The 14,211-nt window shown below is 45.9% G+C and overlaps 2 protein-coding genes and 1 long non-coding RNA gene across 19 annotated transcripts in view; 1 reads left to right on the plus strand and 2 right to left on the minus strand.

The window, feature by feature from the left end:
* VPS11 (VPS11 core subunit of CORVET and HOPS complexes) overlaps positions 1-3,004 on the minus strand; it is a 12,353-nt gene extending 9,349 nt beyond the window's left edge. The window contains exons 1-4 of one of the 3 annotated variants that reach the window (XM_042882539.1): positions 2,671-3,004; positions 1,196-1,301; positions 672-820; positions 420-555 (exon numbers count right to left, since the gene is read on the minus strand). In XM_042882539.1, the coding sequence (XP_042738473.1) occupies positions 420-555; positions 672-820; positions 1,196-1,301 (391 nt within the window). In that variant the 5' untranslated portion in view covers positions 2,671-3,004. Of the gene's footprint in view, positions 1-419; positions 556-671; positions 821-1,195; positions 1,407-2,670 lie in introns of those variants that run through there. The other 2 variants (XM_042882538.1, XM_042882537.1) reach the window with 2 other exon arrangements.
* A 720-nt stretch (positions 3,005-3,724) lies between these two features.
* SIK2 (salt inducible kinase 2) overlaps positions 3,725-14,211 on the plus strand; it is a 57,563-nt gene continuing 47,076 nt past the window's right edge. For all 14 annotated transcript variants that reach the window (XR_006181070.1, XM_042882615.1, XM_042882616.1 and 11 more), the window contains exons 1-3: positions 3,725-3,874; positions 10,801-10,917; positions 11,454-11,517. Coding sequence is in view for 13 of the 14 variants with exons in the window: in XM_042882615.1 (XP_042738549.1) it covers positions 3,725-3,874; positions 10,801-10,917; positions 11,454-11,517 (331 nt within the window). In the remaining variant the exon portion in view is untranslated. The remainder of the gene's footprint in view (positions 3,875-10,800; positions 10,918-11,453; positions 11,518-14,211) is intronic.
* LOC122186170 overlaps positions 6,172-14,211 on the minus strand; it is a 62,668-nt gene continuing 54,628 nt past the window's right edge. For both annotated transcript variants that reach the window (XR_006181071.1, XR_006181072.1), the window contains exons 4-6: positions 10,215-10,461; positions 7,232-9,336; positions 6,172-6,270 (exon numbers count right to left, since the gene is read on the minus strand). This is a non-coding gene — a long non-coding RNA (uncharacterized LOC122186170). The remainder of the gene's footprint in view (positions 6,271-7,231; positions 9,337-10,214; positions 10,462-14,211) is intronic.

Below are 14,211 nucleotides of genomic sequence, written 5' to 3' on the forward strand. Positions count from 1 at the left end.
CCCCCCCCCCCCCCCCCCCCCCCCCCCCCCCCCCCCAAAAAACACCCTAGCATTATTTAGGAAAAAAACCAATGCTATTCTCTGTGCTGGTACTAAACTTAGACTGTCTATAACTATTATTATCATACACTTATTGACTTGCAGGAACAAAAAACATAAACTGAAAAGATCTGCTTCTCTGTGAGATACCAAAATTGTTACAATCATACACACAAGCATAAGCTAAAATTATGTATTTATTTCCTTAAGGCCTCTAGTAGCACATAATACACGACCCCTCTGTATGAAAAGAGCATAAAAACAGTTTAAGAACAATGAAAATGTTCTACAACGGTTTTTGTTTTACACATACATTTTCCATACATCAGAATACAGACAATAATACATTTCTTAAATTATTACAGGTCAGCTATACTTACCAATAGCCATGAAATTCAGATTCTCATGGACAGTAAGACAGGACACAACCGTGGGCTTGTTACCTGGTATCGCTGGAAAAATTCGTGTGCAAAGAGGATTGCCACCATCTCGTTTTTCCAGATTCCATACTTTAACCTCAAAACAATAAATATTACATTAACAAAAAACAAAACAAAACATGAGATATTAGAAACAAACTACTTAATAATTAACTATAATACCAGTATCTTTTCCTTTGCCATTTAACTTACCAAAGGGTTAATGCCCTCTTCATCCTCACCAACAGAAACTAAGATGCTGTGCTGCTTCAGCTGGTATAGGTGCGTTACCCTTAACTTGTAAGCTTGGAAACCACTGAGTTGAAGTGAGCGAGGCAAAAACCAGATTCGACCTTCCATATGTACATCACAATTAAGGAATATAAAGGAAAAGGTAAAAATGAAGTGAAAAACAACCCTCACCACCACCCACACCTCTAAGAACACCAGAATCAAAATCTTAAAAGCTCCTTGTTGTTGACCTCTGGGAAGCCTACAGCAAATATATTTTTGCTGTCACCTATGAGAACCAAAACAGGTGACAACAGTTCTGTAACGTGCAAGGGGCAGAGAAGCCAAAGAAGCTGCCGCATACCCGACTCTGGAGCACTACTAGGCCCGCCTCGGAGCTCAGCCCGCGCCACAAAGCGCAGATCTCTCCTCGCGGCGCAGCCCACGAACCCGGTGCAGGCCAAATGGCCCGGCCCCATCACTCCTGCCGCCGCCGCAAAGGATATCTCCGAACACAAGGTTACCCCGGCCTGAATCACAGACCGTCATGCCCGGAGGCAACACGAAGGGCTTCCCACCAGCCCCCTCCGGCCCCGGCGGCTCCTTCACCATCTCTCTGTCGAAGAAGACAAAGCGGCGCCACTGCAGGTAGGCGGCCATGTTGGTCGAGCTCCTCACGTGACCAACTTCCCAACCCCCTTCGTGTCACGAGACGAAGGACGCTGGAACGCGCGATCTGGCGCACTGCGCGTATGCTGCCGCGCACGCCAGAGGCGCTGCGGTGCGCGGGTGCTGGTCTGGGAACGGCTGGGCTAGTCGTCTGGTGTGGCTCGCTGTTTGAAATACGCTCGTAGAAACTTACTCCTTGAAAAAGTATGCTTTGGTAATTGCAAACTGAATCGGTTTTTTAGTTTACTTTACATGGTGCCGTAAACTTTTCTGGCTAGTTTTACATTTCCCACTGGAACAATTTTGCATTAAACTGTTACAAAGCAGCCTGTAATAAACAGCAGCTCCTTGAATTCAATTCTCACTATTGTCAGTGGCTTGATTCCCTATATAGCCCAGTAAGGAAATTTGGTAGCAAAGAAATTTGACACCAAAACAAAAATACAAAAAAAGAAAGCTTTACGAATAATAGCACGCGTATGTTACTTCTGAAGTCTCTCCAGTTTTTTGTAAAATCTTAAATTGCTCTTCCATTTAGTCATGGTGGATATTATCCAGCAGTCCAACATACTGCAGTTTTGTTGCTTCACAACCAATATCTTCCACCAGCTCAACCTTAGAAAATTCAGTACTTTAGTACTCACTGTTGTGTTTTGTCCTCATTTTACAGATTAAAATATAAGCCCAATTACAGGCTGCCAGATGTAATGCCAGGGTGCTGATCTGGAGCTGGGAAAAAGTAACATTGCCTGCATCTTATCCACAGCTTCAGATAAACAGATGGCAATCCTGGTTCTTAGCCTAGCTTTATTTCTATCTACTACAAGCCACCCTATCCTACTTCAGGCACGTAACCCAGGCACTGCTCCCAGCCTCAGCCACCGCGGTGCGGCGGAGTACCTCGAGCAGTGCGGGGTACAGAGACACTGACCGCGAGAGGGCACGAGCGCTCCATAGCTGTCGGAGCTACGGCGAGAGTTGCCCACCCTGTGAAGAACACCGATGCTGCTGAGAGGCACTTAAGGACGTTTTTGTAACTATGGCCCCTCTAGCAGAGAGAAGAAATACTTCTATAACAGGAATTTCGGGCCAAAAGCGACATCATACCGTGCAGTGCTTAAAGTTCCTGCAAAGTAAGATCTTTCCCACAAATAAAAAGTGATTTTTGGACCAATGTTATAAGACTTACATGAAAGCAGTAAAGAATAACACTAATTTTTGACTAAGAGAAAAGTTAAATAGTATTTTATGCAATTGAAATGGGAAAGAGACCAGCACAATAGAAGGATGTTAGAAAAGGAAAAGTGCTCACCTGTCTCTGAAAATCTCAGCTCACTAGAAAGACTCCACAAGGGGTAGATCTCTAACCAGAGAACCTTCCTTAGTGGCAGTCAGCCCTTAAATGAGGTCTAAGAGAGATGCAGCCATGCTCCACTCCTTCTGGTCACATCGCTGAACTGCCTTCACCTGTGCTTCCAGGGTTGACTGGGTCTTTTCCCCAGGTGCTCAATCAGTGGTTCATACCAAGATCAACAGCTCCGTAGGGCTGCTTTGATCACACCAAGCTTGTATCATGCTGGAATTATTTATGGAGTCACAGAACCATTCCAGGTTGGAAAAGACCTTTGAGACCCACAATGCCAAGCTCAACCCACCCCCACCAATGGTCACTGCCCACACCCCCCAGCGCCACATCCCCATGGTTCTGGGATGACAGAAGGGACGGGTGGTAGGATTCCACCACCTCCATGGGCAGTCTGCGCCAGTCCAACGCCAGTACTTTGGAGACAAAACCTTCTCTAATATCCAATCTGAAAGTTCAGTCAGCGTCTAAGAGTTCTGAAACAAAAATGCAGCTTTAGACAGGGAGAAAAGGAGCTCGGATGTGTCAGAAGAGTGGGTGCCATTGCTTTCTCTCCCCCTGACGCGGAACAAAAAGGGCACGGCAGCCCCACGGCTGTTTCCAGGCTGCCGGAGATACTGTGGGGAATACGAAGGCCTCACTCAGCCCGGGGCCGGCTACGCCTACGGCAAGCGGCTCCCCGACAGGGAAAGCACAAAGAACGCATGCTGCTCCAACCCGGCGGCATCGGCGCAGCGATTCCCGACGACGCCTACCCGCGACTGAAGCCAGAAGCAACCACTCTGCAACTCCTGGGCCGCGGCGGAGGGGTCGGAAGCACCCGAGGGGCTGCGAAGCCCCGCCCTCACCCCGCGCACGGTTGCCGCGGAGACGCCCCGCCCCCATGACGCGCGCAGTGACGCGCGGTTGGTGGAGGCGGGAGCAGGGGGCGGGGCGGCGCGGCCCGCGGGGCGCCGCAGACAGAGAAGAACCGCCCGAGCCGCTGCCGCCCCCTGCGCCCAGCATGGTAATGGCCGAGCCTCGGCGGCCCCCCCCGCTGCTGCCCCGCGGGCCCGGGCCCGTCCGCGTCGGCTTCTACGACATTGAGGGCACGTTGGGCAAGGGTAACTTCGCCGTGGTCAAGCTGGCGCGGCACCGCATCACGCGCAGCGAGGTGAGGCGCGGCCCCACCGCCCCCGCTCCTCTCCCGGGCCTGGGCTGCGGACTGCGAGCTTAGCTGCGGGTAGACGGCGGCCGCGGGTCCGTTTCGGGGTCCGCTGGGGCCGGCAATCTTAGGGCTGGCAACCTTGGGGCCGGGAGGCGGTTAGGGCCGGGAGGAGCGGAGCGGCCGCGCCCCGCCCGTGCCGCTGCCAGGGGCTCGGGTGCTGTCCCCGCCCCGCTCCCGTTGGGTCCGGCTGAGCCCCGCGGTGCTGCGGCCCGTCCCAGCCAGCGTTGAGGCCGCACTGCCCCGCCGGGACGACGACGCGTGCCCCCGCAGCGCCTCCAGCGTTTCGCGGTGCCTTTGTGTAACACCTCCCCCCAGTACGGGTGTTCCCGCGGCCGCCTGCCGGAGCGGAACTATCGCCTGGGACGGGTACCGTGCGCCTCTGGACGGTCCTATGGCGGTTCTGCGGCCCTCCAGGAGCGCTGCCCCCAAGGAGCAGGCGGAGCTCGGGGTCAGGGTCCGTAGGAGCTGCTGTGGTCCTGCGTGGTGAACCGGGCTTTAGAAAACGCCCCACGTGTGGCCTTCAGGTCAACACAACTCTATGCCATGCCCTTGTTGCTGTGTCCATGCCATACATACCAGTGCTGGATCCTCAGCACCAAGTTTCCCTAACTCTTGTTTCCTAAGCTGCCCAGTACTCAGAACATTGATGGTAAATCCCTCAGTGCCACTACTGCTGGGCTGAGCTGGTTTCAGGTTTCACTGCCCACTGGTCTGATGCCATGCCTTCATGTGCTGCACACTCCTTTGCAGGTAACAGTTCTTCCCTTTTGTCTGTCCGACTGCGATGAGAGCAAAACTTTTTGTTTTAATTTTTATTTGTTGTTTTGGAATGTGTGTTTGTTTGCTGTTCAAAATATCAAAGGTTGCAGACAGAGCCTGATGGCTGCTCAACTCTGCTTTGACTTTTTCACCTGTACTCTAAGCAATGGCTGAATTCCTGTGTGTTCCCCTTTGGTACCAGCCTGTCACCCAGCTCTCCCTTCCTAATGAGGTTTGTGTTCCTCTGCAACCACTGTATCCCAAGCAGTCTCTAGGTAGGTTGCTATGTCAGACATACCCAGGCTGTTTCTCGGGACAGCGTGCTGACATGTTGCAGCTGAAGTGCCAGGTGGGCTCTGTGTGCATTTATTGGTCGCTGGTGAAGAGGAATTCTGTTGAGATCACTCTTGAGTATTCCAGAGCAGCTGATTGTGGCCAGTGTTGCTTTGAATGAGCACGTGAGTGCTGCAGGTCTGCACCATGCTCCCTTGGCTTGGTGTGAGCTCACCATGCATGTATGTGCACGTGGGATTGATCCCCGCTGATGGTGACCACCCGTGCTGGAGTGACCTCTTTGTGGCTTCTTGTTTGTGTGTTTGTTGCTGCTGAAGTTAATGCATGTGTTTTCCTGCTACGCTTATTTATCATGTTTCCAAGAAATCCTGTGATCTCAGAGTAACTGTTCTTAGTGAAACATGCAGAATAGATGAGCAGAAATTTTCCTTGGAAGGAGAAGAGACTAAGAAAGGACGAGAAAAGCTGGACAAATCAAGTTTAGGAAGGCATATATTGGCTTGTGATGAAATATGATGGAGATTTGTATGGTAATGTTATGCTTCTGTTTGCTGTTGGGGACAGATGAAGGTACCACCTGGACAGTTCTGTCAATAATCCGCAAAAGAATCAAGTCTCAGTTCAGGTTACAAGAGTAATTCTGTGGGAAACTGAAACGGTTGCCAATAACAACAACAACAAAAAAAACCCTCTGGTTGCGGATCCTGCAGCCACAGACTCTAGATGTTTGATGATTTTAATGCCTCTTATCTACTTTTCAGATGCATTGGGTTAGCTACTCACAGCTGAATCCTTCTAATCTGGGTGACGCCTTACAGTTCAAATGGACAATCTCTACATGAACTTCTTGTGCAGTGTTTGGGTGTGGGTGGTTTTGGAAAGACTGCTCCAAAAATTAAACGGGTAATATAAAAGCAACAGAAACAGAAAGCTGGAGTGATTGAAAGACGGGACTGCTCTCTTCTTTTCCTCTGACAAGCATTTCAGCTTTGCTGCTGACAGTTTCAGTTCCCAGTTCCAGAAGAGGGCTGAGCAGTTCTCTAGCAAAAGAGGGAAGGAGGTTTGTGCTATCCCTAATATTTTTTTAATTAAAAATAAGCAATGTTCCAAAATATCTTTGCAGCTTTCTTAAGTCTTTAAGTAGAAAAAATTGCAAAGGGGGGAAAAAGGGAACAAACAGCAATAAAACTGTGTTTTCTTCTTTTTGTTGGTCACCTTGATGTCTTGAAGTATGTATTCTTTCTTCAGTTGGTTGGGGTTTTCATACCCTTTTTAGGAGGAGTGATGGCCTTTATTTAAGATAGAATAAAACATGAGAATGTGTGTATAATTGTCCCTAATTTGATCTGCCTTAGGGTAGGGAGGCCCTTCAGAGGGATCTAGATAAGCTGGATCACTGGGCTGAGGTGATGAGGTTCAATAAGGCCAAGTGTAGGGTCCTGCACTTTGGCCACAACAGCCCCATGCAGTGTTATAGGTTTGGGAATGAGTTGGGTGGGTGACTGTGAAGAAGAAGGACCTGGGGGTGTTGGTTGATGCCTGGCTGAACAGGAGCTGATAGTGTGCCCAGGTAGCCAAGAGGGCCAACGGCATCCTGGCCTGCATTAGAAATAGTGTGGCCAGTAGGAGCAGGGAGGTGATCACCCTCCTCTACTTAGCACTGGTAAGGCTGCACTGCACCTGGAATATTGTGTTCCATTTTGGGCCCCTCACTATAGGAAAGACATTGAAGCCCTGGAGCGTGTCCAGAGAAGGGCAACAAAACTGGTGAGGGGTCTGGACACAAGTCTTAGGAGGAATGGCTGAGGGAGCTGGGATTGTTCAGTCTGGAGAAGAGGAGGCTCAGGGGAGACCTCACTGCACAGTTCAACCTCCTGAAGGGAGGCTGTGATGAAGAAGAGTTTGGCCTCTTCTCCCAGGCAACAAACAGGACTCAGGGAAATGGCTGCAAGTTGTATCAGAGGAGGTTAAGGTTACACATGAGGAAAAACTTTTTCTCTCAGAGAGTGGTCAGGCACTGGAATGGCTGCCCAGAGAGGTGGTGGAGTTGCCGTCCCTGGCAGTGTTCAAGAGGTGTCTGGATGAGGTGCTGCGAGATATGGTTTAGTAGATTGTGGTAGCAATGGTAATGAGAAGACAGTTGGACTAGATGATCTTATAGGTCATTTCCAACATTGTGATTCTATGATTCTGATTAGGGTCCGTTTGGCTGTGGCAATGACAGAGCACACCAGAGCAATGGGAACTCACCAACAGGTGGAGGTGGTCTCCTTGCATTGTTCTTAGAAGCTCAGTGGTGCTGCAGTCCTCACTAAGTTGCAGGTGGTTGCTGGCAAGCTGCGCAGCCAGAAACAAAACATACTTTTCAGATAGGAAACTTCCTCGTCCTGAAACAGCTCCTCACCTCTAATAATTATTTCCCCTTTTCCTGTCATCATGACATAGCTGAGGACAAAAGTGTTGCTGCTGTTGCTGCTGAATGCTAGCTCCTCCTCATGATGTAGTGAAGGAGTTGCTGGATTTCATGGATTTCCAAGAGGTTCTCCTCTGAGCCACCCAGGGACTTTGTGAGATGCATGGGTATTGAGGGTTCAGAATAGACCAAGCTATCTAATCTGCATTTGACTGCAGAGCACTGGTGCCAGCTGCTGCTGTGCTGCTCTTCACGTGGAAGCCTGCGACTGTATGCGCAGAGACAACCTTAGTACTCAGAGTTGTACAGGATGGTTAATAGTTTTTGTTTTTTTCTTTTTAGTTCAGGCAGTCACATGCTTTTTACTTAGTCTCAAAAAAAGCAACTACTTAATAAGGCCAAATAACTTCACGTTATGAGACAAAATGTGTTAGGGTTTTTAATTAGAACCTATTTAAGCTGGAGATACAGCTTATTCATTATTTTGCCTGACTTCTTGCATCCCAGAAGGTGATCTTGGTTAGTGGAGAAATGTGCTTAGAATTACTTCACGTGTTTGAGAGATGGATCAGAGGTGTTTACATGGCACACCTACACCTCTGTGCATAGACTAGTGATCTTTCGTATCAGACATAGATGTTGAGAATTTGTTTCTTATACAGTAATATATTAGCGAAAAATCTTGAGTAATAGGGATGGCAACGGGCCTGGCCGTATGACCGTCGTATCTTCGCACATGATCAGCCTGAGTTGCTTCCCACTGATGTATGAAGGTGTTTTGAGCAGATCAGCCAGTGACAGCATTTCTGTTTTTCACTTCTGGATAGCAATAGCTGTCAAATATGAGTATTTGGTTTTTAAAATTAAAGGATACATTTATCTGGGTTTTTCTGGGGAAATAGATCCTTCTGTATCTAGGACAACAGTTAAAAGTTGGCTGGCACCCTGTAGAGATGTTGGAAGCTGGGAGCTGCCAAGTTCAGGGCCGTTCTTGGGATATCTATTACCTGCCATTTGTAGGTGCGCTTTGGAGTAGCAACAGCCTGTGTATTTTACTATCAGTAAAAACAGTACTTAAAATTTAAGATCATACTGTGGCAGTGCCAGACTACACTTGAAAATACACCAAGACCCTGTGTACCTACGGATACAGGCTTTTCTCAATAGGATGAGGTGATGTAAGCCAAGCTTTGTTGAAAAAAGTAGCAACAAAGAACCATCCATCTGCAGGATTCCCCATTATGCTTACTTGGAGGGTGGGAAGTATAGGAGAAGGAAGTATAAATATCGGTGTGAATCAAATGATGGGTAGATAAAGGTACAGTGTGAGCCCTAGAGGACAGCCTGTTTTATTTCCTTCAAATTGTCCAAAAGCCCTTTATTACTTTGCAGTCTACTGTTTTATTGATTTTTTTTTTTTCCAAATTATTTTTTTTTCCTCTTCTCTGCTAGACAAAACCTCTTTGCTTTTAAGTTCTGCAGAGATCTGCTTTAATTAGCTTCCTTGCACTGCATGTGTTTCCTATGTGTAAGGAGAGTAAATAGGAGAAAGTTACTGTCTTTCTTTGGTGTGTGCAGTAAGGGAAAGAAGCACTGAAAAGGGACGGGCATGCAGGAGTTCAGTTCTGGATCTTGGGTAAGATTTCTGCATGGAGTGATGTGAGTCAGGGGAGAAGAGAAGCTGCTGTCAATACCTCAAGTTGCTGAGTGTGGTGCTGTGTCAGTCCTCAGTTAGGTTGCCATGTACTTTAAATACTAAGCAGAGCAGCAGGATTTCATTGCACGTCATTTCATTGCACACTGGCATAAGGCAGGAATGCAAGGTAGCTGCAGGTTTGTTGGTTTGTAAATGAGAAAGAGTGGTTTCCATATCTCTTGAATTCAGAGGTCACTCTGTACCAGCTGCTGAGCAGACAGATGAGCAGGAGGAACAAGAAACCATCTCATTTGGGGGATTCCAGAGAGAGCATAAAATAAAGGAGAAGAAGTGGAGAAGTGAGACTTGGGCTTGTTTTTTAATAAATATTTCTCAATTATGCTTAAGAATTTGGTCTGGCTCAAGTGGTTTGCTTTGATTACTTTGTTATTCTGTAGCTATTTAGTGAAGTAGTGAAGGGATTTCTTCCTGGTTTCCGGGAGTAAAAGAAAACTGAGTTTATGAGGTGTGATCTTCTACCAGGTTGTGGAGACTCTGAGCTGTTTGTGTGTGCAGCTCTTAAGCTGCATGAAGAATGCTCACATCCTTTGCTCTGCAGCAGTTTTCCTCCTGCACAGCAGCTGTCTGCTATTGCTCAGCGCTTTGTAAACATGGTCATTGTCAGAAGTTGTCTATGTGATTTACATTGCTTGTTCCCACCTCAGCATTAACGAGACCTTTAGGATGAACAAACACTACTCGGTATTTAATAATCTTCATATTCTAATCCTTTTCATGGTTTTTAGCAGCTATATATTTGTTACTTCTTGATTTTAAGAAAAAATGGTGGTTTTTTTTTTTTTTTTACCTTTTCCTGTTTTAAACTTTTAGTCTCTGAAGCAAGTGCAGTCCTCTGTAACATGTTTTGCAGATACTGGCTAAAAACAAAGCCATCAGGACCAAGATCTGTTCTCTAAACTAATTGGGATCTGTTGGTGAGCTCTGACCTACAGACTCATCTGCTCCGTGGAGCTTGTAATGCTATAATGTAATGGAAAGTACAGTGATAGTAGTGGGGTGGCAAATTCTTTGGCTGCAGCAAATGAGGACAAGCCCAAATGCAGCAGCTGTTTCAGCAACCTGAAACAAACAGGGATGGGGAGAAAAAAAAAAAAGCAGCTTACCTTGAAAGGCCTCAGGTAGGCAAGGATCTCCAGCAAGATACTTTTGCCTCTGCTGCCAACTCTTAAATGAGGTCAGGGAAGGGGTTAATCCTGGTTCCAGTCCTTCCATCACTCAGTGCATTGCATGTACCTGAGCTGCTCGGGGCTGGCCCTGCCTTCCCACCAGGTCTTCAATCACTGTTTCAGGCCGTGACTTAGCATTTCTGCTACAGAGCTTTTTCACTGACTAGATGAATTGCAGACGTCCCTGTAAAACAGCATATTAATCAAACTTTAAATAAGCACCTCACTGTTAGAACTATGTGCAGCCACTATGTCTTGACTCTGTGTAGAGCCAATGCTTTCTCTTTTTCAGTACCATTTTTGCAGGTATGGAGTTGGAATGCTGCTGGCAGAGCATCCTGTGAATTCCCCCATGGCACTATGGCCATGTTTTGGACTGTGCTGCTCTACGTCTAAAGGCTAAAGTGTGGGATATGTGTTTCTGAGCTAGGAGAAAGCTCTCATCTATCTGAGATTTGGTATTTATAACAAGGATAAAAGAGTCAGGGAGAGCTCTAATCTCTCTATTGTTTTTTGGCTGCAGGTGGCAATAAAAATCATTGACAAATCTCAGCTGGATGTTGTGAATCTCGAAAAGATCTACCGTGAGGTGCAGATAATGAAGATGTTGGATCACCCACACATCATAAAGCTCTACCAGGTATGGTAACACTGGCTGTTCAGTTCTCCCTCTTTGCTCCTGTTTGAAGATTTCATTTCCTGCCTATCAGCAGCTCACAATTTCAGCTTTTTGGGAATTAATTTGCATTGATACATGGTGTATGAGAACTGCTGAATCACAGGCTGAACCTCTGATTGATCACCTGAGGCAAGCAATGAGTCAGCCATGGAGCACAGGTGAAGGCACTCCACCTGTGCTGCCGGAAGGGGTGGAGCCTGGCTGCACCTCTCCTAGACCCATATAAGAGCTGGCTAGCCATGGGGAAGGATCTCTTCGGGAGTTCCACTTCATCGGAGTTTCCCATGCGAGCCCAGGATATGGGTACCCATCATTTTTGTTTCCTGCTTTGGTGTAACAACTGCATAGCCAAGCTCTCTGTTATACTGTAACAAGTAATTATATAACTATATAATAAATTAATAATATATATAGAAATATATTAATAATATATAATAAATTATAAGAAATAATTATATAACGAATAATAACTTAATGTGCAACTTCTCCATCAACAGGTGATGGAGACCAAAAACATGCTGTACCTCGTGACAGAATTTGCCAAAAATGGAGAAATTTTTGGTAAGAGAATGTTTTCCATTCCAAATGCCCAGCACTTTACCATTAACTTCTGCACTTAGTTAATTGTATTGATTTTGTTCAGGGCTTTTCTTTTTTTTTCTTTTTTTTTCTTTTTTTTTGTAGTATGTACTCTTTCCCTTATCTGTCTAGAAAAACTCATGACAGCTGGTACTGCTTCGCATTTTAGAACAAATAACTTCAAGAAAAGCTGCTACAATTTGAGTTTCCAACATAAATTTTTGCTCTAAAGGAACTTTGGTTGCTGTGCAGTTGGAATTAATGTGCTCTCAATCTGGATCATATATTGTAGTGTCTCACTTTCCAGATGTGAAGCTGATGGTAAAGTTGAAAAATGAAGAGAGGTGATGTTTTTATTAAAAATCTGCAGGAGGAGAGATTGAATTACTGCACCTTTTCATCAGGTTTATCTAGACTTTGGGCCCCTTCTGGGTAGAAAGATGTTATTCATGGTGCTGGATGGAAGTGTTAATTCAGTATTTAATAGCAAAAATTACATTCCCAGGAATAGTATAAAGGCAAAGCTATGATAGTGAATTACAGTGGTGAGATGGTGGGTTTTGACCTGGAAGCTTGTTTAAACTGGAGAAAAAAAAATCTCTGTTGCACAGGCATAGAGAACACTGTTGACAATGTATGCTGGTCACGAACTGTTACTTTCTGTCTGTGGAGGAAAGTGGGTGAAATCAGAAGAGATTCCTGGAGCAACTCAGATGTCTGAAGCAGTATTAGTGTTCTTCCTGTAGATCTGGAAAAACTGTGTGGCTACTACTATGGAAAGCCAGTCATACTGACCTGTGACACAGACTACATGTAGCATCTTTCTGTAATATGTGAGAGATGGAGTTAATATGTAATGAAAAAAAGATAAGAGATTGACGTACTGGTATGCTGTCATCTGGAGTACTCTGTGTATCACAGGTACTGTTGCTTGGTTTAAGAACTGGACTGAGCTTTGTAAAGGCTGATTTTGTGACTTTATGCTTGACATCCAGGCACCTGGAGTTTTCTCATACACTTTACATTTGCAGTTACAAAATTGGAGTTGCTGAGAAAAAGTTTCACTGACACTCAACAACACTGCCAGGCAGAACAAACTCTGAGGGGCATTAGAATAGAGTTCACCTAATGATTGGCCCTAATGATTGGAGAACAGAAGAGGTGGAGCCTGACTTAATGTAATTTTTTGCACTGTGGGCCATGGGGTGGATTTCATGGACGCAAATCAAATGGTCAAAGTACTTTCTTCTTGTTTGATTTATCATCTTTTTCATCTTGAGGTCCTTATCATAGAACTATCTGTTGTAAGAAAGATAGTATGTTTAGGACAACTTTATGTAACTGGGAAATAGAGAAAATCCAAGGTGGTATTCAATAAAAAGAGAGGGAGAAAAGCAGACAGGAGACTGAAGCCTTGTGAGCTTTTTCTCCTTCCCATCCTAATCTTTCCTTGGGTGCACTGAGTTTGCCTCTCTCGATTAACTGTCAGTTAATCACAGTGCACCTATTCTGAGGGACTCATTCCCTATATTTTTTTCACGAGTGAACTTTATTTTTTCTTTATATTGCAACACAGGGGTAAGAATGTGGAGGGTAAAGCTGATTGTTAATCCTAAAAATAAGCCCACTGTTCAACAAGGTGGGGATGAATATCCTCAGTGCCAGTTGTGATTGCCTCTACTACTGTGGAAGCAGTTCGCTCTTCTTCCTGCTGTCTGACATCCTCACTACATTCACAGTTTTAAATCTGTAAACATAACAAACACCACAGGTGTTCAAGGTGACATTTTGGGTGACTTATGTTTGATTTAACTTCTAACTACTTAAAGGAATTTACTGCTTTTGGCTGAAGTTTAGGTAACATTTAGTTTGATCTTGGCTTTCAGTGTCCTGTAGTGGCTTATAGTTGGCTTTTAGCATGAGACCTCCAAACAAGTGATAAAGACTCATCCGTGTGTAGAGCTCATATCACGTCTCATAGAATCACAGAATCACTCAGGTTGGAAAAGACCTTAGAGATTATTGAGTCCAACCATGACCTAAACATACTACCCCAATTCTAACAACCCTCCACTAAATCATAGAATCACCAAGGTTGGCAAAGATGCACAAGATCACCTAATCCAACCATCCACCCATCACCAGTGGTTCTCACTAAACCATGTCCCTCAATATAACATCCAAACATTCCTTGAACACCTCCAGGGTTGGTGACTCCACCACCTCCCTGGGCAGCCCATTCCAGTGCCTGACCGCTCTTTCAGAGATATTTCCTGACATCCAGCCTGAATCTCCCCTGGCACAGCTTGAAGCCACTCCCCCTAGTCCTATCACCAGTTACACGAGAGAAGAGGCTGACTTCTAGCTCACTACAGTCTCCTTTCAGGCAGTTATAGAGAGTAATAAGGTCTCCCCTGAGCCTTCTCTTGTCCAGACTAAACAATCTCAGCTCCTTCAGCTGCTCCTTTTAAGGCCTGTGCTCCAGACCCCTCACCAGCTTTGTCACCCTTCTTTGAACCTGCTCCAGGGCCTCAATGTCTTTTTTGTAGTGAAGGGCCCAAGACTGGACACAGTACTCAAGGTGCAGCCCCATCAGTGCTGAGTACAGGGGGGTAATTACTTCCCTGTTCCTGCTGGTAACACTTTCTGATGCAAGCCAGGATGCCATTGCCCTTC

Source organism: Lagopus leucura, unplaced genomic scaffold, assembly GCF_019238085.1.
Source record: "Lagopus leucura isolate 7727_CA_CO unplaced genomic scaffold, USGS_WTPT01 Super-Scaffold_100034, whole genome shotgun sequence".
NCBI lineage: Eukaryota > Metazoa > Chordata > Aves > Galliformes > Phasianidae > Lagopus > Lagopus leucura.